Source organism: Notolabrus celidotus, chromosome 23 (genome assembly GCF_009762535.1).
Source record: "Notolabrus celidotus isolate fNotCel1 chromosome 23, fNotCel1.pri, whole genome shotgun sequence".
Taxonomy (NCBI): domain Eukaryota; kingdom Metazoa; phylum Chordata; class Actinopteri; order Labriformes; family Labridae; genus Notolabrus; species Notolabrus celidotus.
In genome coordinates, this window is record NC_048294.1 from 14,278,012 (window position 1) to 14,302,479 (window position 24,468).

A 24,468-nucleotide genomic window follows, 5' to 3' on the forward strand; every position below is an offset into this window, starting at 1 on the left:
GCTGTGCCTCTCATTGGAAGACTCGTAATCTCAATATCTTCGAAATCGCCACATTAGAGAAAAAATCCACCCCCGTACAGTGTGTGCCGATCGAAAGATGAGCTATCCAGACTACACTGGTCTTTTGTACCAGGCTGTAAACATGTTTATTTCTGCTGTAAAGATCGGCTTTTTTGAATTGGTGTGTATGTGGTTTCCGGTACTTCTGGAGCCAGCCTCAAGAGGATCCTTGATGAAGCACTTGATTAGCACTTCCGCATTGGACTCATATTTTTAGACCAGAGGTCTAAAAGGTGATAGGTTGGCGACCTGTCCAGGGTGTACCCTGCCTTCCACCCAAAGTCAGCTGGGATTGGCTCCAGCCCCTCGTGACCCCGAACGGAATAAGCGGTCAAGATGATGGATGGATGGATGGATAGTTTGACTCAATTAAACAGAAAGATGTATTCTCCACCTTTAAATTTTCATTACATTACGTTGAGTATTGTGATCAATGTGTTGGATTACGTATTGCATTGTGAGTTCCTTGCTATAACCCAGCCCTAAATACAGTTCATGTATTGAGTGTATCCTAACAAGCTGTGCATACATACATGTGTATGTGTCCTAACAACTCCCCTCTCTCTCTGATTTTCTTTAAATCAGAACCTTTTCTCCCTTTTCCTCTGACAAAGTAACAGAATCACATTAATGCTCAACAAATGCTAATTTTAGAGTTTGGTTGAGTATTTTCTTGTGGGACTGGTTTTATCTCAAAAGAACAATATGATCTGTTGCTCTCAGGCTCTCGGTAAGTGTAGATATTAATTTATGATGAGTGAGTTTTAATTTAAGTACTAATTTAATTTGAAGTAATTACATCAGTAATAATTGAGTGATTACATCCTATAATTATCCTAATATAACTTAAGGCAGTAGCTTAAGTAGGCTGATTAGGCTCACTCTGATTCTCGCCTATCTGAGCCGAACATGTTCTGCTCAATCTGATGAAGCTGTTCATGTAGACCCAGATTATTGCTCCAGTGAGTCACATCAACAGCTCTCATGTGCCTTCCTATCTTTATAATAACATAACATCAAATGATGATTCACCTCAATGCAGAAAAACAAAAGCATTTTTCTCTCCTTAACTTTCACTAATAAACCATTTTCTAAACTCCATCTGTGGCGTGACAGCTGGTGAAGCGTGACGCAGCGAAGGTGGCGCCCACCAGCGCCATCCTCCCCCTGCCAGTGGTGCCCCATGTGGGAGAGACCGATACGGACACGCTGACAGAGATCCCTGGCAGGCCTGCTGAGGTAGAGGAGGGCGAGGAGGGCGAGGAGGTGGAGGACGAGTTTGGATACAGCTGGAGTGAGTTTACTTTTAATGTCTGAGCTGGGCATTCTTTTGAAACAAGAGAAACAAACGTGTTTTATTTATTTACATCAGATTATTTGAGTTAAAATGTCATTAATGTGAACTAAAAGAAGATGTATGTGTTAAATGTGACATGCGATACTGCCTAACTGCCACAAGAGGTCCCCCAAGTTCCGTATTAGTCTCATAACCTTCTCATAAATCCATCCTCACTCTTCTGTAAAGGCTTCCCATTGTACCTCTGAAGGACTCAATGTCCCAATTAAGCCATTAGCATCCTTTAAACGCTGTAAAGTCAAGTCTAGGACAAACTTATCGCCTCAAGGAGAACGGTCAGTTTCATTCAGCTCAGGCAGCCAGCATAAAGGACAGACATCCAGCCTCCAAACACCTGGGACTGTGGTGAATGTGTGTGTGTGTGTGTGTTGGAGAGTGTGCCGTCCTGTGGGGATAAGATTGATGAGGTTGGGCCCGGGGAGGTGAGTTGTGGAGATTAGTACAGGACTGATGGTTCAACAGTGGCAGGGAGCCCAGAACAACAGGAGCTCGTCGGTGTGAACAGCGGCTATCTTAACACACCAGAGACAGGAGAGACAGAGAGGGTACTGGAGGGAGAAGAGAGAAAGGGGGTAACAATGGAGACAAGACTGAGACAAAGAGATAGAAAGTGAGACTGAAAGAAGAACTTCAGCAAAAGTTTCAGCTTTTCCGAATCCAACATGCAATGAAATTGACGTCAAATATCACGTAAAAACTCAGCACTTCTCAGCCGTATTGTCTGCTAACATCTGTCTGTCACATCTTCAGAGAACATAATCCAGCGCTACAGCAGCCTCCCAGGTGTCCTACACATGATCGAGCTGGAGAAAGGCAAGACGGGCCTGGGACTTAGCCTGGCAGGGAACAGGGACCGCTCACGCATGAGTGTGTTTGTGGTGGGAATAGACCCCAGTGGAGCGGCCGGCAGGGACGGGCGGATGGTGGTGGGGGATGAGCTGCTTGAGGTGGGTATTAAACTGATATAATATACATGTTAAACATATTTTAATTGATTGTGTTGTCATTGATTTACTTAATGATAATAGTGCTGTTCATCTCTGTATTGTTACAGATTAACGGACAAGTCCTTTATGGCCACAGTCACCAGAACGCCTCCTCCATCATCAAGAGCTCTCCATCCAAAGTCAAAATCATCTATGTCAGGTACAAGAACACTTTAATCCTCCAATCAAAGATTCTGTGAACACATTTCCATAGCAACAGGACCTACATCCCTTTATCTGTGCGTGCTGAAAATAAAATCTGACCTGAGAAAGCTCGGGTCTGTTGCAATATCAATCAACATCCAAAAGAGGGAGCTATTGCATTTCAACAGAGGGATATTCAGGGTTAAGTAGCAGAATAATCATCATGCATACTTTATATTAAATAAGGGTAATTCTAAACCTAAAATAAGAATCCACCACAGGTCTTTTTTTGTACATGTTTTAAAGCTTTATATCTGACTTAAAGGAGTGATTAGCTGACCACTTTATCCTGCATTGTCCCTACATCCACAGTAAAAAGTGTAGCTTACTTATACGGAAGATAAAATGTGCAAGCCTATCATAAATATAGAAAACCGCTCCTCACAGCTACTATAATTGTTGTGAATGGTGTTGAAACAGCTCAAAAAAGCAAACAATATTCTGTGTTCAAATTTGTGAGTAAATGTTGATTCATAGCATGTTAATTGGACTGTTCTTTTCAGAGAATATTTTTGAAAACCGTAGACTGTATAAAAAGATGGAAAACATGACAGCTCCCAAAAAGTGAAGCCAAAACATTTGGAGCTCCACCTACAGACCTGGCACAGTAAAGGTCATACACCGGCCTCCTCCATGTTAACAGCTGAGACATGTATCAAACTTAAAAAAATCACAATAGACATCAATTACATTTTACTAGAACATGGTCTCTGATGTTATAGTTAGTGCTTATCATGCTTATTTTTGATAAGTTTATTTTAAAACAGTGATTTGAAGCTATAAAAATGGGGTGTGGCATCATGATTCTGTTGAAAATGAGAGTCCTGTGGTGCTGTGTGCATCAGATTAGCAGTGTAGAGGAGCAACGACAAGAATTAAAACAACAACTTGTTTACTTCCAACAGTGCGGGTCAATGGGATATGTTCTGTTTTATCAGCATGTTCAATTTTTGGTTAGCGGAAGGGGCGGGACATTACTATCACAGCTCCATCAGCCAGTATACTCTGGCTCAAAATGCACAAGATGTCAGCACCTGTTGCAGAAGCTACTTTGGCTTCACTTTTGTACAACAGGAGGAGCTGGAGACATATTGTCCATCTTTGTATACAGTCAATGGTAGAAACTGTACACAGTCATAACTCAGTTTGGATCTCAGCCTGAGCAGCTGAAATATCAACACAGAGTCAGACACGCATGACCTTTGACCCTCCTCCAAAACAGTCCTTGTCAGGCTGACACTACTTAACCTTCAACTTCACTTGCATCCCTTTCCTGAACTCCCCGAAGAGACTGTGATCAACACACGTAAATCATAGTTTCACTGTCACGAAGCAGAGGAGCAGCCATTTACATGAGTTATGACTCTCTGGAACAGGAACACGGAGGCGCTGAACCAGATGGCTGTGGGACCAGTGAGGGAGCAGGAGGGAGACACGGTGGAGCCCCACACGGAGGTATGAACGCGTTTGCGGCCACACAGGTACACAAATATGCACAATGGCGACAGATTATAGAGGGTGAAACTGCATCACAAGTATTTTAAAGTACATACAAATCAGCGTTTTATTTTTTTTTTTACCTTTAAAGGTATCAATTTTTACCCTGCATTTGAACCTGAAAGTCTCTTTGTGTGGTCTTAGAGGTCCCAGCCTCCCAAGCTTAATCCCAGAGACGACCAAAAACCACAAACAATCATGTAGGGGGCCAAACAATTGGCACTGTCCTCCCACCGCACAACACTTTCAGCCATTCACTTCTTACTGTACCAACTTCTCCCTGTCTGCTTCCAGCTCGAAACAACCGCAGCCAATGGTGACGCAGACAGTTCAAAGCACGTGAATCACATCATAAAGCTGAAGGTAAGCGACACTGGACCCCCCTAGATGCACAAAAGGATCCTTTGAAATACCAAAATAAAGATTATAATAGAGAGACAAAGTTTGAGGCAGTGCAATAATGAGGGAGTGTATACATAAAAAGTCAATGGGGTATGACAGAGAAAGAGAGAGGGAGCACACAGGAGCAGCCGAGTCTGACAGACAGACAGGAAGGAGACGAGCAAGTCAAATAAAAAGTTAAAAGGATAAGGAAAGACAGTGAATGGGATCTTCAACAGCTCTTAAAGGGACATAAAGGATCAGTCCAACAAATAACACAAAGAGGAACAGACTTTTACTTCCTGTGGTGTCAAATTTCTTTCCATGCAGTTCTTTGAGAGAAAGTTTTGTGATGTCAAGCACTGATTGTGAAACTCAATAGCATTGTTTCCTTCCAGAGAAAATAGGGCCCGGCAAAAATGTTTATAATGAGCTTAGTGCAAGAGTTTTGAAGGTAATCTTTCTGTAATTTTGTCAGGAATAAAGTGCAACACAGTTTATTGTTTTGCAGAAATCTCATACCTTCAAATAGTGTTTATAAGGCAGCAGCATCATGACAGCTGAGTGGCCGGTCAAGCTGGGTCAAGGTGAAGCTGGGGTTGGAAGTTCTTGCAGATCACTGTCGACTGTAATGACTGTTTTTGTTTTAGCCCCTGCAGCTCTATTATTATTTAGCACCTGTAAAAGCTACATAAACAAACCGGGTCTGTCGGTCTGCGTGCTTCTGCACCACACAGTCTCACACGCTTTTGTTTTCCTTAATAGGATGAAGAAGGGCATGGCATCACCTTTGTGGAGGGAAACACAGACACTGGAGTGGAGATCCAGAGTTTATGTGAAGTCGAAGGACACACAAGCAAAGTATGAATTACAGACGGTATCTTATTGTTTGTTTACTGCATACAGCTGATTTCTAAAAACCTAGAAGTCCTGCACAGGTGGTCGTCATGATCTTGTGAACTTGTGCAAATGATCTTTCATGCACAAGTTATCATCTTGTGGGTATGAGATAAAAGTTATAAATATTTGGGATATGACGGGCTCAGTTGATTTAATCCTGAGTATGATCTGCCCCGTTCAGGACGACTGCATGCAACCAGGAGACAAACTCTTATCTGTGAACGGTGAATCAGTTCTGGGCTACACTGTTGAAAAGGTATGCTGTGTTGGAGTTTTTGAATAAAGTTCAAATGTTAGCAGGATGATTGATTGATGATGATTAGAAGTTAATTTGATAAGAAGAGGAATAACAAGGAAAAACAGTCTGATCAGTAATTCTGCTGTGTTTTAGGTCAATTCTCTCCTGAGAAACTCCAAAGGTCCTTTGAAGCTAACCTTCTCCTCTCCCCAGTCAACCTGCCTGGACAGCGCTGAGGCCAGCTTACCCAGCATGCCTAGTGCCACTACGAGTACCCTGAGTCAACCAGAGGCAGAAGCAGCTACAAGTGAGTCTGCTTACTATTAACATTGACATCATTTTGACTTGTTAAAGAGGTAAACTGTCACTCCCTCACTGCTGTAAATCTGTAACTAAATAATGGATTGATTTCATGTTTGTTGTTTACATCACATCTAATGAATTTAATTTCCTGTGTTTTAGGTCTAAGTCGCTCATCCACCCCTTCCACTCTGACCTGCGACCCAGCGACCTGTCCCATCATCCCCGGGTGTGAGACCACCATCGACATCTCCAAAGGCCGCACAGGTTTAGGTCTGAGCATCGTGGGAGGCTGTGACACACTGCTGGTAAGAAAGAAGAGTCAGTTTCAGTTGATATGACTGAATCAAAACATATTTTTAATCCTTTTATTAAAATATACTTGACATTTCTAAGACAGTTGGGTGGCTGCACCTGTAGGTCACACACCAACTATGCCACCCACTTAGTCTTTGGTGGTGGTAAAGCAGAGGTTTGAAATAGCCGTGGCAGCTCAGGAATGTAGGAAATAATGTTGTCACAGCCTTCCTCCACATCCTCCTCCTCCTCCTCTTCTTCTCCTCCCATCCATTCTGTCTGCTCAGTCAGGCTTGGTAGGGAGCTGCTCTTTGTCTGCTCCTCTGCCCCGGCCGCAGCAGACAATATCCAGCCCAGGAATGTAACCTCTGAACCCTGGATGACACTCACACTGGAGCGCAGAGAAAACACAGTGGAAGCCAGAAAGATACACACGTTAAAAATAATGAACTGTCTACACAGCATTTTTTCAATTAGCTGTTCTTTCTTTCCCAACAATTTACTGTCTTTTTCACTCAAAATACCCAAGAAAAGCTGTTATATCATCTCCAGCTATTCTTGTTCACCTTCTCTGCCTCTTTTTTTTCTCTCACTCCAGGGGGCCATCATTATCCATGAAGTTTACGAAGAAGGGGCAGCCTCCAAAGATGGCAGACTCTGGGCAGGAGACCAAATCCTGGAGGTGCGGTGTAGTGCGATGCGGTACAATGAGCATCACATATGACCTACATATAAAAAAAGAGGCTGAGTGAGACGTGGCCGCCTGAGGAGTTTGAGCATGAAAGCTAAGCTAATCTAACTGAGCACTTAAAACCCAAACAACTCTGAGCTGTTAGTGAGACAATGAAGTGATTGTGAGTAAAAAAAGAAGGAGCAAAGTAAACATGAGTGTGAATCCGGTTTGTATTACATGAAAAGACAAGTTAAGTATCTCAGCTCAACTTGGATTTGCCCGGCGTTTGACCTCCTGTTTTGTCACAGAGGGAGGGCAGGGGTGTGGTAGCTCGATTCGTAAACCTGAATTGAAAGGCGCACATGCGTGCACGCACACCAACACACACACCCTGATGACTTAATTGCCCTCTACTATTCCTTTCTGTCCCCGAGCCAAGCCGATGTGTTTAGAAAAAGAGGGTCAGAGAGGAAAAGTGGAATGAGCGGTTTCCCAGTCCACAGTAATGCTACTGGCTGGGAAGAGTCCTGTGTAGGTCCACGGCTAAAGCTAATGTGGTATTTCCCCTCTTTAATGTGGTTTTTGAAAAAAAGGCCTTAGACTGACCACTCCAGCTTCTAGCAGACTTCTGTGGGGAGTTATGACATGGGAGTAGTGACATCACCCTCTGATTTTTCTATTATCATACAATGTTCATAAATCTCAGCATTCAGGGTTCTTAGAGAAGAAATGTGACCTCACTGGTTAGAGGAAAATTCTAAAAGAGGGAGCTTAGCTTCTTTGCCAGATGCCCAAAAAATAGAAATCCATCCCATAATTTGTGTGTTAATGTCAACATAATCTTTATTTAGAGAGTCTACATAAAAATGTCTGCATTCAGGGGTCTGGATTATAGAATTAGAAGTGTTCTGGTTTCTGTTTGTCGTACATTTTTTAGTCTGAGTAGTACTGACCAATCATGTATCAGCAGACTTAGGCTGCTTTTGAAACCACTTACTATACTAGCAGTACGTACTGATTTGGCCAAAATTCAATATGAAGTAAGTAGTATGTGAACAAGAGCAAAATCTGCAGTATGCCAAAACCCCAGATGTCTACTGATTCGGGAAAATTTCACAGTATGCAGCGGACCGGTCTGCCTCGCGTACTGTTTCCCACAATGCACAGCACTCATTCCGCTTTTTCTTTTCTCTTATTTTTTTGACAGGGAACTCAGTTTTTAGGTGCTGTGAAAATTAGTAAATTCCATATAAACCACTTCCTAACTTTTTAAATCATAAGTGATGCTAAAGAAGCAGTTTATCTATCAGCTTGGCCATTGTTTACTTCCACTTTCTGAAACCGGAAATTCAGTTACGTCTGGCCCAGCGTACTGCAACACAGATCGAACAGAACAGTCATACTACACACTAAATTCAAACGCAGTATGTAGTTGGCAGTACATACTGCCTACTAAATTAGTAGGTAGTATGTAGCAGGCCGTTTCGAAAACAGCCTTTCTGTGCTGGAAAATGGTCCAAAGGAATTCGGAACACAAACCCCCATAATGACATCATCGCTCCCTTTGGTAGTAACCTGACGACAATTAATTTATCTCTGCTTGCAAGTGCAACCAACTGCAGTTAAACATTAAAAATATCTATCTGCTCAAGACGAGACCAAGCATTTATAACTTTTGAATTTATTTTTTCCTCTTCTTGATGATCGACCTGACGAAGATAGCAGTCTGACTTCCATAAATCTGCACCATGATGGTATTTCATCGATCATAAGGCCTGTTATTTACAATTTAATCACAAGAAAAGCTTTTTCATATTTGAGTTCATACTGCTAATGTCAGCCAAAGTGACGCCTCTGTATACCTTAATATTTACAGCGAAACTGAGACTCACCAGAAGCAATTCAACAGGCACTACTCTAGAGGGTGTTCATTTTGCAGACATACCTTGAGAGGTGTAGTTCGCTTAACTTGATCTGATTACACGGTCACTTCTCAATTGCTAATTAGACTGTAAACAATAAAGCACACAAAGTCTTGGTTGGAAGCTGGATATTATGAACTGCTGCCTGCAGCGTCAGAATCACAGACAAGTTAGCAAAGTTTTGTTCCTTTTCACATCACCCAAATTTGAACATCTCTGTGTTGGAAAAAAAACGTAGTTATTTGTTATTTTTTCTGTTGCTCTGTGGCAGATTGTTGCTCATTAGAACAGAGCTGTATTGCTGCATATTCACCTTCTCTCTCATCACAGGTAAATGGCATCGACCTGCGTGCGGCCACTCACGATGAAGCCATCAACGTGCTGCGTCAGACCCCACAGAGAGTCCGTCTGTCTGTCTACAGGGACGAGGCTCAGTACAAGGAGGAGGACCTGTGGGACTCGTTCACTGTGGAGCTCCACAAGAAGCCAGGCCAGGGCCTGGGCCTGAGCATCGTTGGGAGGAGGTGAGAGAAATGTAGCATTAGAGCTTCTGCAAGATTTATACAAACAATTCAGGAATGTTTGAAAGATGCTTTATCATGGATCATAACAAGGAGCATGAAGGAAGCTCTGCAAGTTTTTGCAAGGAGTCAAGAAACCAGACTACAGATTTAAGTAGTAAGGTAGTATAGAATAGTTTTGGTGACATAATGGGCAAAATTAACTATTTTTGCTTCTTTATCCAACACAGTATTTCTGTAAATGCATTAACTTTCCTTTTCTGCGCAGGTCACGGCAGCAGAGGTAATTATTATTGAGAGGCCTGTATAGTTAAATAGTGGGTAGTGTGTAGAAAGCTAAAGAAATAAAATAAAACCTATGAAAACATGAGAGCTAACAGGGTAAACACAGATTTTAGCTTTGCCATCTTTAGACCGCTTGCTTCTGGAACCCTTATGGCTCGTTTCCACCAAGCGGTCTGGTATGGATCAGTACAGTTTGGTATGGGTCGGATCGGTAACGCCTGATCCTGTTTGCGTTTCCACAGCCAACCGTGCCCTACTTGGTGGATGGCGTGTAAGCTACGTAATAGCATGACGTCATGGCAGCGCGACACAGTGTACCCCGCTAATAAATGCAATGAAGAAGAAAAACGCGAGGAAAGAATGCACCTCCATGGTGGACCATGGAACGCTGTTTCTTGATGCCATTTTCCAAAGAAAAAAAGTTAACTTCCCGAAGTCCACTGGAGATTTAAACATGGCGGGGTTACGTGTTGTTCTTCATTACCGCTGTCACATGGGAAGTGACAATTCTTTCAACCAATCAACGGACTGCAGTGTTTCTAGATCCGCCTTCTGGGGTCGGATCAGTATGTGTGGCACCCCAACAGAAGGGTACCAAAAAGTGGGACAGTGCGGCTCGGTAATTTGGGGATCTGTCCCGGTTTTAGTCAATGGAAACGCCACAAAATGCGTGCCGTACCGAGACTAAACCGAACTGAACCGCTTGGTGGAAACGGGGCTTCAGATTAAATAGGTTCAGTCAAAATTATATTATCTCTTTAAAATGATTGCTTTAAATCTTATTTTTTAGCCTAATAACTGTAATATACAGCTAGACTGCTAACATGATAAACTTCACAGGCATTAGAACCTGGGTGAGCACCTCCCTCAGTAGACTAGTGTCTCAATCATCACTTTCAACTTCTTAAAAACATTAAATCAACTCAGGCTTTTGTTCTTGCGCTTACATCCAGGGGTTAAATAAAGCACATGGTGGAAAAGGTCACATGCTGACAGCCTGTTGCTGTCAGGTGTGCAGCGCTGTGATTGATCTCACCCCTGGGATAACACGCAGGAATGTCTAATACAGACCATACATGCATATTCACAGCTCCTCCTGAGTGTCTGTGCAGAACTGTTAGGGGGAGAAGTCAGCCTTTAATGCGGCTGTAAATCTCTCGCCGCTGTCAGAGCGGTTTTTCTACACACAAGGAAAAAACAAGGAAACTGCTCAGTAGGATGGAAAAGGCAGCATCGTAAGAGACAATCTACAGGCTCGGGCTAAAATGGAAAGTGCAAGCTAGCAGTTAGTGGTGGAGCGGTGACAGCCAAGTGTCTCTGGCACTGGGGGGATGGATTGGGATTGAGTTGCGCTGCTTCACAGCTTCTGCTTGTGTTAGTTTTTTATCTACGTGGAGATTGGCACTTGGGATGCAGAGAGTCCACAGAGGGGATGTGCTTTTTGGATGAAAGACACAGGCTGAGGACTCTTCTTCACTGTCTTCCCTGTAGTTTTCTTAATTTCCCAGAGGTCGGAGCTGAAGAAAGAGCTCAGATCTTTTCACTCTGATAAGCTTTGTAGACGAACAAGAATCTAAACTTAGAAAACAGGGTTCTGGTAGGTACACACCTGTCAATCAACATCACCTTAGTGGACAATGATTCTTTAAAGTTTCCCCAGTGCACCTACCAGAGGTAAGAGAAAAGATGTTCACTGTAACTCAGATTGAAAACACATTCATCGAGGTCACAGCTGGGGGGTAAACACACTCTTTTGTGATTAAATATTCCATCTAACCAGCTGTTCGACTGCCACTTTCCAAAGAGCATAAGCCACACTAGTGCAGAGGTCCACTGGAAAAAAAAAAGGAAACTGTATCCTCAATTTCATCTCCAGCAACAGAGTCAGCAGTTTGTCAAAATTAAGGTCAAGGAAGTTTTGCACAACAGCTCAGCGATATTGATACACATCTTTCTGAACAGGAACGACACGGGAGTCTTTGTGTCTGATATTGTGAAAGGAGGTTTGGCGGACACTGACGGCAAACTGATGCAGGGCGACCAGATCCTGTCAGTCAATGGTGATGATGTCAGATCTACAACTCAGGAGGCAGTGGCTGCTCTGCTCAAGGTAAATGTATGACAGGAGGCGGAGTTAGTGAGTGAAATACAACTGTATGTGTGGATAGCTGTTTCTAAAATGATGTTTTTTGTGTTGCAGTGCTGCGTTGGGCCTATAAAAATGGAAATTGGGAGGTTTAAGGCAGGCCCCTTCCATTCTGAAAGACGGATGTCTCAAAATAGTCTGGTACTTTCTTTTCTTGTTTCTTTTTGAGTACATGTTTAATAAAAAATGTCTCTTAAATCGCCACTAAAAACAGCATGAATGCCATTTCTTTCAGATGGGTGAATCGGGTAGCTCCAAGGTGGCCTCCCAGTCGTGTTCAGACTCTGGAAACCTTGGCGGTGATGCTGAGAAACTAAGTAAGAGCCCAGATTTGAAGTATCCATGTGTTTAAAGCAGCCATGGAAAAGAAATGTAGCCTGCAGATAACACATCCTAACATTTGATGTGTTTTTTTCACCACAGCTGTAGAGCATCAGGACACCCGCACGGTTGAGTTCACCAAAGGTCCCAATGAGTCTCTTGGTATCAGTATCGCGGGTGGTGTTGGCAGCCCTCTGGGTGACATACCAATCTTTATCGCCATGATGAACCCTGTGGGCGTGGCTGCTCAGACCCAGCAGCTCAAGGTACAAGCGCTATGTCCAATTTTTGAGAGGATGTAGTGGTACTTTACAAGATAGTTGAAAAAAGCGGTACACATGGGGGGCGATTCAAACCGTCGAGAGAGAGAGAAATTAATTGTGATACCGCTATCTGTCTTTGACGTTACTTGTTTAACAGTCTCTTACGTCTGCGGGGGCGTGTGGACATGGAGGCAGCAAGTGAAGATTTTACAGTAACTGGGTGGTCTGCCTAAATCTAATTCCCAACCATTTTAGCAGTTTTCTTTTTTTTTTGAATCCATATAAACGAGTTAGCCATGTGCTCAGTCTCTCTCTGCTACTTGCATACATGTGGGAAGTAAAAGAGACATAGCAGACAATGTTACGACAACCAAGTAGTTCATGCGTCTACAGAGGGTTGCATACAGGACTTTAATATGTTTTATTGTGTATCATTCTTTTAACTGTTTTCATTTACTTATATAATTTAACAAGTTCTCTCTGCATCCTTTCAAAATAAAAGCTTGTTTGTTATCAAAACAGCGACTTAAGTAACGTAGTCACAAGGCAGTAAGGGCCTCTGTCCACTGTGTGCTTCTCATTGGCTCTTACTGTTGCTGGGTTATGAAAATTTTCTGCAGCACTTTTGTCCCATTTTTCAACTAATAAGCTGCAAAATTAGTGAGATAGGGAATACTCTTTAGTCTTCGGACAGTCTGCTGCACACAGCTTTAAGTATTGTGTATATTCGACAGATGCAGTGTGCACAGGAAGCGCCTGTTGCTACACAATGTAGCCTGACATCTGACATACACTACTAGTCAAAAGTTTGGACACACCTTCTCATTCAAGGGTTTTTAGTTATTTGAAACACTGTGGATAATACTGAAGACATCAAAACTATGAAAGAACATATATGGAATTATTTGATAAACAAAAGAGTGTTAAACAAACCAGAATATGTTTTATATTTTAGATTCTGTAAAGTAGCCCCCTTTGTCCTTGATGACAGCTTTGCACACTCTTGGTATTCTCTCAGTCTGCTTCATGAAGTGGTCTCCTTGAATGGTTTCTGATTAACATGAGCCTTGTCAAGAGTTCATTTGTAGAATGACTTGCCTTCTTAATGTGTTTGAGACCATCAGTTGTGTTGTTCAGAGGTAGGGTTAGTACACAATGGATAGCCCTATTTGACTTATTTCATAGTTTTGATGTCTTCAGTATTAATCTACAATGTTGAAAATAATTAAAATAAATAAAAACCATTGAGTGAGAAGGTGTGTCCAAACTTGTAGTGTATACTGATGGAGCACTAGGTTGCACCCTGAATAGAATACTGCACCCAGCATCATGAATCGTTCTGTGAGTGGAGCATATCATTACATCCTTAATATCTAGCATTCAACTTGCATAGCAGTAATTCTTGTGTGGGATGAAAAGTGAATCCCAAATACTTGGAGCAATGTCTTTCCCACTCACTTTACTCAGTTTGTGAATCTCAAGTCCCCCCAAAGGTCAAGAGCCTGCAGCCTTTAGCAGTGACCTTTGCAGTCTAATGACAATTGTATCTCTGTGCTACGCACACTGGAGGAGGACAATAGCCATTGCTAGTCTGGATAATAAATCTCCCACTCCTGCATTCAGATCAGTGAGCCAACAGAAGGGCTCATTGAAAAGAATAGGGGTAAACTTGAATACGATATTCATGCTGCTTCATCTTTTCAGCCAGAATGAGAGATGAGAAGTCTACATAATTGAATTACTCAGCTGAACACAGGCATAGTTTTGCTTTTGTGTGGTGTGGAGAATTAAAATTTCCGACAGTATTAGCCGGTGTCTCATATCCTGTTATCACGCAGAGCTCTCCACACTTTGAAGTCGAAGCATTAGAATGATAGAAACAGCACCTCTGTGAGTTTAAAAAGTGCTCCTGCTGTGCTGTTACATATTCAAACTGCTGTTAGGCGAAAAGAAAATATCTGTGTGTGTGTTCATTATTTTAAGTAGGTCATGTGTTCCAAACCTGGAGCTAAAAATGAGCTGCGCAAAGTAACCCAGACTCTCATCTGCATCTAGAATTACCAAACTTTCTTGGAATTTCAAATGTCCCAAGTTGTTTTTCTTTCCTATAATTCCATCAACTTGTGTTTAACTCTCAATTTTCCAGATCGGGGACCGCATCGTCAGTATCTGTGGAACCTCTGCTGAAGGCATGACCCACTCACAGGCAGTCGCTCTGCTAAAGAACGCTACAGGCACAATACAGCTGCAGGTCAACAACACACATCCAACACACGCTTGTTTTCTCACCTTGTCTGTTCTTATTAGATAAACCCTGCAGACCCAGTTAGATAATCTGCACTAAAAGATCTTCTTCTCTTATCTGTGCACAGACAGAGCAGTCAAAAGGCTCCTACCGGCAAGCTTTGATGTACTATAAAACCTGTCTCCCACGCTGCTATCAGTCTCTATTTCGCAAGTTTAGTGCGCCATAAAGATGTGTGGTTGTTCGTGTGTTTGATGAACCTGCAGGTAGTAGCAGGCGGTGACACCACAGTGACGGGGCCCTCTCAGGAGCAGGCAGCTGGAGGTCTCACACCCAGCTGCATCTTCCAGGATGACCTCGGGTATGAACCTTTGGTTAGGCATAGACAATAATCATCCGTGCTATAACATCAGTTTTACCCTTATCATACATTGTATCAGTGTTAAGAGTTTACGTTAGCTGGTATCTAGCAGCTTTTCAAAAAATGTTGTACCACGTCTTGGGGCTGTATGGAAATGATTTGCAGGAAGCACAAAAGGAAAAAAAAACTTTATGAAAATGATATGCAGGAACCATAAAGGGAAAAAATGTTCAGGATTTTCTGTGATGGGGCGCCATTGCCCTAGCAGTCTAAGTGCGCGCTCTATAGACAGAGGCTCGTCGCAGAGGTCGCGGGTTCGATTCCAGCCTCGACCATTTACTGCATATCCTCCCCAACGCTCTACTCCCCACATTTACTGTCTCTCTTCAGCTGTCCTATTGAAAAAAGGCAAAAATAATGCCCAAAAATAATGATATTGGGTTTTTTGACGATATCCGATATGCCAATATATTACAACTCATCTAGCCGATTACTGCCGATATTTTTTTCTGCACACCTAATTGCAGAGATCCTCAATTCTCTTCTGTATTGGAATTAGTGTACAGTATTATGGTGATACTCTTATCACATTTGTTATGTAATATTAATTTCTTGTGCAAAATAAGAAAAAAACGTAATACTTAAAACTGCATATTTATTTATGACAATTGCTTTCAAACAAAATTCATACAAAAAGATACATCCTACTTAAAACTTGGATGATGCTCTCCCTGAGACAATCATAACAAAACCCACAACCAGGGCAAATTTGGCCAATTTCACATTTGACACAGTAAGTAAACCTTACCTCTGTTCACAGGGAACATGTGAAAAGTGCAACTGTACAGCAATTAAACCTAAATTAAATAAAACGGTTTACTCTTTGACAGTAAATGTGCCTAAATTAGTCAGCTACATGTACCTTACAGACTGCTGCTTAAATTCAAATTGAACTTAAAACATGAGCCCAACATGTGTGCAGCAGCCCATTATTTTATCGGTTAATTATATATGCGGATATTGGCATTTATATACTGTATATGTATATAAAAGTTTTCTGTGTGATATAGAATGACTCGTCTTATTTGTGAGGGACAGAAAGTTTTCCTGCCACAATTACTCATTAGAAATCCACGTAAATAAAAACATTTCAACACTGAAATATTCAGATATTAAGTGAGAAGGTGTTCCAGATTTTTCTATTTTAACTTGACAAATAAACAACATTGACACTTACTAATAATCATTTTGGAAAACTCCTTTATTTTAAAAACAAAAAATGTCGTCTTCCAGCCTGGATACCTTCCATACTATCCCTAACTGTCTTGTCTGTCCATCAGCCCACCTCAGTATAAGACCATCACTCTTGATCGAGGACCTGACGGACTTGGTTTCAGTATTGTTGGAGGGTACGGCAGCCCCCATGGAGACTTGCCCATCTATGTCAAAACCGTTTTTGGAAAGGTAAGTGTAAGTCACAAACTGCTTCATTTGTATGATTGACAAAGTTGAATAATATTCCTAAACCTACTCGTTGTGCTCAGGGAGCAGCTGCAGAAGACGGCCGCCTGAAGAGAGGAGACCAAATCATGGCGGTTAACGGGCAGACTCTGGATGGCGTCACTCATGAAGAAGCTGTTGGCATCCTGAAGAGGACCAAAGGAACTGTCACACTCACTGTGTTATCATAGACACACACATAAACAGTACTGTCACTCTTTTTTGTTGCTCTTATCACACATAGTTATTCCATATCAAGAACTTGTATTTAGCACCACATGACATGGGTGTGAAGTCAGCTCTAGCAGAAGGAGAACTCAAACCAGCAATACTCATATATATAAACAGGATTGTGCTAAATCATCTGTGAATATACGCACACTGAAATATGAACTGTACACTGATAATCGTGACAAAGCTGATATCTCAATGTAGCTTTAAACACTGTGATCCACATAAGCCTATTGTAGGTAGACATTTGTACAGAATAAGTCATCATACAGAGCTTTTATCACTGAAACACTCAAATTGCTCCTAAATAAGTATGTAAAGAACATAAAATGAAGTTGTTTGGTGAGTCTCAAACATGCTGTAAATAGTATTAGACACATGGTAAAACGCAAGCTACATTCCAAGGCTCTGGTATGAAGTATTCATTAAATTGCAATGCAAGTATTTTGCTGTTTTCTGTACTCAATTTATGGGGAAGCGCCATTTTTTTATGAGTGTTTTACAACAGCAAGGGCCCCAAAGTAGGATTGGAAATTTCTGCAGCGAAGCCGCCCTTTTTAATCCAACTTTTTTAAAGTCTTGGGCCTTCTTAAAGTGCAGACATCCCGCTGAATGAGCAGCACATAACAGCATGAAACAGCATGACACACACTCTTGGGGGCAATTAACTCATTAGCAGTATTTAGCTAATGGCTGTATTAGCTGATAATAGCATTATTTGTCTCTTGCACTGCACTGCTGTTGGCAAGTTTTCACACAGATTTTCCTGGAAGGCAAATGCTGTAATTGGTGTTAATCAATTTATCATGAAGACACTGTTGTTTCAACGAAAGAGGCCAAGAGAGCATTTTTTTAAGTGCTGAAGACTAGAAAACTGTCGTAACTATATAGTGGGTTAACATTCCCTGAATGGAAAGATGTGAATTCATTGATGTCTTGGTCCTTAAAATTGAAAAAAAAGTGTGTGTATGTGTGTGTATGACCTACTCTCTGAACTATAGTGCTGCTAAAGCCGATACATTACGTATTATTTCACAGTATTTGGATTCTTTTTAAGTATTAATTCATGTTCACTACATGAGAGTGTACTAAATGGCCTCCTATCTTGTATGGAGTAAGTGGTTTTTACCAAGTGTTAAGAGGTCAAATGTTTATGTAATGGACCTGAGCCCAGTTTGACCTCATTATGTACCCAAAATAAAGGCATCTAGTGAGTAGTTTTCAAATTATAGACATGTGTTGTGTGTCCTAGTTGTTTCAGAGAACTCTTGTCTGTTCTCTAGAACTGTCAATATGACAGTATTGAATTTATTCACACTGAATTAAATAAAAGTGACCTTTGGATTTAATCAATGTGTGTTGCTTTTGTATTGTCTGACGCTTTGGTTGTTTTTTGTTATACGGCACGCAGCATTACAACATCCTCCATTAGAAAATCAGTTAAAACACTCACTCAAAATATCTGGCATGTTATAACCCAGCAGAGAGACTATAAAGTTAAAATAATAGAATAATATAAAAAGATGATGATGATAAATAATGGTGATGATGGTAATAGTAGTTGAGCACTGTGTGAAATGCTGGGCATCTCTCCAAGTGCGCCAGCTGTTAGAAAATGTAACTGCCCCTGACTGAGCACTTGGGTTATTATACAGTATACATTACATCTACCATACATCACCTAAATACATTCTTTATTCAGGAGATAAAAGCATATACTACTGCTGGGGGTTACATTCAAATGAAAGGCGAAAGGATGTAAGCTCCAAGAAGATGAAATAAAATGAACGAAGATTTATAGTTATAAGACAACGGGGCCATGTGGAGCAGCATTTGGATAGACTCTTTGTTGTCACTTGAGACTCAATAAAGCCAGGATAAAGAGACAGAGCTCTCCATTAAAATATGGCACCCCATCTGTCTGTATGCTGACAAGCACAGCTGCTTAGCAACCAGTCGCATGGCTTATGTGGAGTCCTATGCTTGGAGTCCAATCCTACAGTCTGTATACACCAAACATGAAGAGTATTAATTACACGAGTCACAGTAGACCTTTAAAGTTATCGCTAATTAGGTCAGGGGTAAGTTCACAAGTTAACCACTCAGCTGTTAGAGAAGAACACAGGTACTTTTCTAGTACAAACTCAACTATTAGGGAAAATGCTTCACCCTGAGTTCAAGACCCAACCAATTACCCAGTTGTTGCTCCTGGCTGAACTAAAAGTTAGCTTAACTGTAAACCAGAGCTCTTCCTAATGGGGTCTGGGTGTTGTGTTTTAGATTTACTGGGCTGTTATAAAAGGACACTGTGGTACCATGTGCTGTTGGGTGACCTCTTCACCCTGAGGAAAAGACCAAAAACAGATCCCTACAGCTGTTGCTAGCTTAAAAGGGAGGCTAGCTAAACTGAAAAACAAGCAAATGCCTGTACCCAACAGTTAAGCCCAAAGCACCTGTTGTGGCAACTGCCCATGAATGAACAAAACCTCCCGTCTTATTCAATCTGTAACAGAAGTGGAGTCAAAATTTTGGTGACTCTTTTACCCTGAGGTCAAAACCTTACAGTTACCTGCAGCTGCTGTCAGATAACCAAGCTTTCTAGACAACAAGCTAGCTACCTTTTTCACTCAAGAGCACTGCTTTCATGAACCTCTGAGTTTTGAGGATTCTAAATTAAGTAATAATTGTGCATTTAAAGAAAATGGTGGTATACTAAGATGCAAAAAAAACCTTGTAGAGTGCTGGTATGATTTAGTCCTTAATTCAAGACAACGTGAGGTGGACGGTGCAATGTTAAGGGGCATTAGTCACGTGCATTGGCACTGCCCACTGCCCCCACTGCTCACTACTGTCGGCAGAGCTCAGCAGTACTGCACTAGTATGCTGTCAGGATTGCAAACTCCACATGGCAAGAACAGATGGCTCTAGAAAGAATAACACAACTACACAGAGCCTACATATTGTGGACTTCACTAAGCTCAATGAAAGTTGTAGGGAGGGTTTATAAACCTTTTTCCTCTCTTGGAGACCTCCCAAAACAGACTGCGTCTTAAATACCAGTGCAAATTTTTCCAGTTTTACGGTATTGCTGAACAGGTGGGCGACTCCTTCTCCCTGAGGTCATGACCCACCACAGCTGCATCTACTACTAGCCAGACTTTAAGCTAGCTAAAACATAAGCTAGAGACAGCCTTCCCTAACAGCAGAGTTTTCCTAAAGCGTCTGTTGCTCTAAGGCCTCAGTTGGTTTGTAATGCATATTCAGGAGATATTGGTTGGGACATCTATGGCAGAAGTTAATGTGCTCAGCAGTTGAGGGACATCTTCACCCTGAGGTAAAAGACCAAACACAGCTCCTTGTATCCAGCTAAACCACAAGCTAGCAACTGCTTGCACTTGACAGCTGAGTTTCCCTGAACACCTGTTGTTTGAATAGCCTCAGTGGATTTACAGACCACCTCCTCTCTGTCCAGGAGACGCTGGTTGGTTTACCTAAGGCTTGTCTGAACAAGCCTTTTTGATGTGATATCAGATGTTGCTACTGCGTCACGCTTCGTTTGAATGCGGGCAAATGGTGTAAAGTTTCAGCCACAATGGCGCCAAAGATAAATTACTTTAACAGGACTAAATGATCAAGATGCCAGTCAGGATTTTCCCATAAACAAGACTTATTTCATGACCTTACATAACAAAGACCCTGTTATGTCCTGTTGCATACAAAATGTCAACTCCATAACTGAAGAGCGTGACCCACAGCTTCAGACATGGCCTGTGAAATAAGCTTGTCGCCTCCTGTTCAAACATTTCAGAGCTCTCTATCATCATGACTCATGCTAGCTCAAGAGATTGAACAAATAGAGACCTATAGTTGATGAGTGGACCATTATGATTCAGCAGCCATGGCTCCCTGAACACGACACAGCTTTGTTTGCTCAATTGTTTTTTTAATTTGCGGGAATAAGCAGGTAGAAAATGGTGGGAATGATTTGAGTGATACATTAAAAGCAGATGTTGTTTGGACTTGAAAGCAACACATCTCACCAGAAGAAATTATCACAAGGGATACCATCTATGAAAGTCACCCTCATTATATGGTATTAAGAACTGTTCGTCCTGAATGTTTATTCAGAGTTTTTCAGAACACCCTCGAACAACTAGGCCTTTTCAGGCAGATCTAGATGTATAACCACTTGCTACCAATCTTCTTTCCTGGGTGAAAATTTTTCTCGGTGCAAATTTTTCTTTCAGAAAAGTGCTTGAATCTTTAACCAACAAGAAGGGGCCTAAGAGAAATCTCCTGTTTGAGGCTTTAAATCCAATCCACCCATGGCTGACAATAAGTCAGCTAAAGTTTATAGTCATACAAACAGCATGAGTGTGAGAAGCACAGAATAAACCAATTATTGAAACGCTGTGAGATCTTGTACTGTGAATCATGGTTCCTGGAGGAGTTCCCAGACTTTTGTGACACATCTCACTTTTTGTCTTGCATAGTCAGTGGCTTGACATTTTTGTTGTCTCGCGATAACTTTCCAGTCAAAAGTTAGAGTTAGCATTTCCAATATTGTGCCTGCCATCTTTAAAATCCCGCCAAAAACCAACAGGGGACTTTACATGTCCATTTTTTTATACAGTGGATGAATTTGATATATATTGATATATTCTTTTCATGATGACAAGAGGATGAACCCTGTCCTGTGGCATCAAAAGTAGGAAAAACTTTTAGCCTAACCAAGAGGTAGTTCTAACCAAGAGATCAATATTACAGAAAAGAGGCATTCAATGAGTGCTGATCAGGGATGATTCTAGGAACGGATGTTTATGGGTGCTGAGCACCCAGAGAGCTGCCCGGCCGGGCAAGATACATTTCACTGTTTAGTACATTTTAATTCAACTTCATTCCCACATTTGTGAAAGTATAACACTTTTTGGGAAAGTCTGTGACTAAACCATCAAATCTGATAAATATTATTTAAATGCTGAGCCACAGCAAAAGAGAAATGGATTTGAATCATAAAAGAAACATATGGTAGCCCTCATTTTGATACAGCAGCTCCTCAACATATATACATAAACAATATGTATTTTTTTTGAGAGAACCACCCCCCTATTCAAGTTATTTTTTGGACTTTCATTTGAAATGCAATGCACAACATGTAAAACACATTAACAGAAATTGACCTTTTCAATGTTTTTCTCGCCCCTTTTCCTTCTTGTCTGTACTAAATAATTTGATACATTTTGCGTGCCACTATTCTCTGTTTGTTTTCTTACCTGCTTCTTCCTGATCTTGCACTCTCTCCTCTCCTTCCCCTTTTTCATCTCTCCCTCTTTGGACTGACAATAATACACAAATAGATTGTATTCAACTAGATGAAAAATTACATAAAAAATTACTAATTACTAATACTGCTGTATTTTTGTTTTTAAAATATTATGTTTCAACCAAGTACTGTACGGTTTTGAAACTTTTCTAGCTTGTTAAAAAGGACATACAGGGTTGCTGGGATTCAATTTAGGGATGCATCAGCACCGCCAAAAATGGGCTAGAAGCTCCTATGGTGCTGCTACAGATATACAACTGCACTGGGACTTAAAACTTCAGGAATGAATATTGCTGTTCAGCAATCAAAATGGCAAATGTCGTAGATATTATACATTAATATGCCAAAGCTTAACATAAAAATATTAGCATTGTAAAAATGAGCTTGTTTCAATGCTAGCTTTAGCATTAGCCTTGCCTGTAAGCACAGGCTCATAGAGCAGCCAGCATGGCTTAAGTCTTGATAATAAAAGCTGGCAGCTTGTAATACAAGCTTTACTGAGGCATGTTCTCACTTGTCGGTCCACAGAAAGTAAGTATTTTTATAACAGCAAGCGTTTATTTGTTTTTCTAACAACGGTAAAATGATTCTGAAGCCTGTCCTGACATATCAGTCACAAAGAACACTTGGAGCTTGGAGCAGACGTGCTCAGTTTAACAACATACTTCACCTCCTGAGTACCTGATATGCCTTGTAGACTCCTCAGTGTCATGAAAATAACACTGCTATCTAAAGCATGAATCTGACATCTCCTTTACATTGTGACTCTTTGTTTGGAGGAACACAGGGACCTATAAGGTCAATTTCCCCAGCCTGTACTAACAGTAGCACGCTCTTCATATACAAACTAGCAAACATGATTAAATTTCCACTGTGGCAGTGGTGGATAATTGCTGCAAGATGACACAGCTCTTCCCCTTCACCAACTTTAAAGAGATAAGTTACTCAAAACAGTCTCTGAGGCGATCATTTGACCTTCTCTGTCAGCGTCTGTCGCCTCAAGCCTTTACTTAGCTGTCAGAAAGATTAGCACATCACAGGCGTGTACAATCCCCCGCATTGTTTAAGTCAGCATACATTAGCTGCTCTTTAACAGTTCCTTCTCTTGACACAGAGGGGTTAACTGGAGACAAATTGGAGGGGGATTGTTGGCGAAAACATAATCTATCTAATGGAGACAAACAATTCAGAATACTTGTATTTGTTCATGTATTGCAAATCAGTATCATTAAATGACTGCTAAACATTGGAATGTTGCAGCAAGACTGTTGTTTTTACAAGATAATTGTGTGTGATTAAACCTAACTGAAGTGATGATTAATGATAAGCATGGAAAATGAGTGTGAACCTTTAGGGGAAATAATAGCAAAGACTGAAACAAGTCTTACAACTCAAATCGGGAATGAGGAATTAATGCAGGCTGAAAAAAAGAAGTGAGGAAGAACCTTTGCATGACAAAGTTCACCCAGCCCATGTTTATGTGGCGTTTTCATTTGTTTACTGCAATTTTACATGTCCCAATGCAGTGTCATTTCCAGGTCAAAAGAAGATATACAGCTATCCTCCTGTATTTAGATGGTGGCAATTATATTTTTTTTAGAGTAAACACTCAAGATACAAACAAACACATACTTTCCTTGCTTTCCATAACCCGAAATTATGTTACAGTCATACTTTGCAGGCAGGAAGCTGGATGTTTTCATGATTTACAGTTGGGGTTTTCTTTATTACAAGGAAAGCCAGAGCTCAGCACAAAGTCTGGCGCTCCTGTTAAAGTAAAGCTGGGAGTGAACCAGAGCAGCGATGACATCATGCAAGATCGGATTTCCTGCTCACCTTTGGGGTGTTTGCACAAAGTGGAGTTTGGAGGCTGAGGCTCCTGTTTGCACAGACAACAGAGCGCATGTTCAATGAGGGAACACCAAACACTAACATTACATGTTTGGTGTTGACCTCTTAACTGCTCTTATTACATGTTGGCAATACAAACAGTCGAGTCAGCTCAGACAAGACAGCTTTTTTTAAAGACCCACCTTAAACTGGGAACTCTGTCTGACCAACCACTCAACAACAGGAAGCCACTGCACCTTGTCTTAAGCACACCTTGCGTGTTCCTGCTGGTATGTTTGCATTTCAGTTACAGCCTCAGATTACATCATCAGGCTGAGGCCTGATAAGGCAAAGTGTGTAATCATGATTTTATGAGCTGTGTGTAAAGTAATGCAGTGACACAGCCCCTGGGAAATGTTTGTAGAGCTTAGAGATTTAAGAATTACCTGTGTTTGCTTGTTAGAGGTGAATGTCCAACCTGATGGAAGCACAAAACTATTGAACCAGCATTCAAGGACAGAAAACAGACAAAGAACAATGCCCACCCAAGTACTGTTCCCTCAGTTAAATACAAGAAAATATCCAGTTTAACTGAACATTATGTAAGAACACAGTCTCAAATTCTAG

The 24,468-nt window shown here is 41.3% G+C and overlaps 1 protein-coding gene and 1 long non-coding RNA gene across 7 annotated transcripts in view; one reads left to right on the plus strand and one right to left on the minus strand.

The window, feature by feature from the left end:
* LOC117807150 (multiple PDZ domain protein) overlaps positions 1-18,037 on the plus strand; it is a 57,729-nt gene extending 39,692 nt beyond the window's left edge. For 4 of the 6 annotated variants that reach the window (XM_034676227.1, XM_034676228.1, XM_034676231.1 and 1 more), the window contains 19 exons: positions 1,177-1,354; positions 2,168-2,364; positions 2,472-2,563; positions 3,984-4,062; positions 4,399-4,467; positions 5,251-5,346; positions 5,567-5,641; positions 5,837-5,930; positions 6,086-6,231; positions 6,819-6,902; positions 9,146-9,339; positions 11,584-11,731; positions 11,822-11,908; positions 12,003-12,084; positions 12,191-12,354; positions 14,498-14,602; positions 14,863-14,957; positions 16,298-16,421; positions 16,502-18,037. In XM_034676227.1, coding sequence (XP_034532118.1) covers positions 1,177-1,354; positions 2,168-2,364; positions 2,472-2,563; positions 3,984-4,062; positions 4,399-4,467; positions 5,251-5,346; positions 5,567-5,641; positions 5,837-5,930; positions 6,086-6,231; positions 6,819-6,902; positions 9,146-9,339; positions 11,584-11,731; positions 11,822-11,908; positions 12,003-12,084; positions 12,191-12,354; positions 14,498-14,602; positions 14,863-14,957; positions 16,298-16,421; positions 16,502-16,648 — 2,256 coding nt within the window. In that variant the 3' untranslated portion in view covers positions 16,649-18,037. Of the gene's footprint in view, positions 1-1,176; positions 1,355-2,167; positions 2,365-2,471; positions 2,564-3,983; positions 4,063-4,398; positions 4,468-5,250; positions 5,347-5,566; positions 5,642-5,776; positions 5,931-6,085; positions 6,232-6,818; positions 6,903-9,145; positions 9,340-11,583; positions 11,732-11,821; positions 11,909-12,002; positions 12,085-12,190; positions 12,355-14,497; positions 14,603-14,862; positions 14,958-16,297; positions 16,422-16,501 lie in introns of all 6 variants that reach the window. The other 2 variants (XM_034676229.1, XM_034676226.1) reach the window with 1 other exon arrangement.
* LOC117807152 lies at positions 16,201-19,351 on the minus strand. Its single transcript, XR_004629917.1, has 3 exons — positions 19,307-19,351; positions 16,489-16,603; positions 16,201-16,396 (listed from the first exon to the last, which is right to left on the minus strand). It is a non-coding gene; the product is annotated as an uncharacterized LOC117807152 (long non-coding RNA).
* Between the last annotated feature and the right edge of the window lie 5,117 nt (positions 19,352-24,468).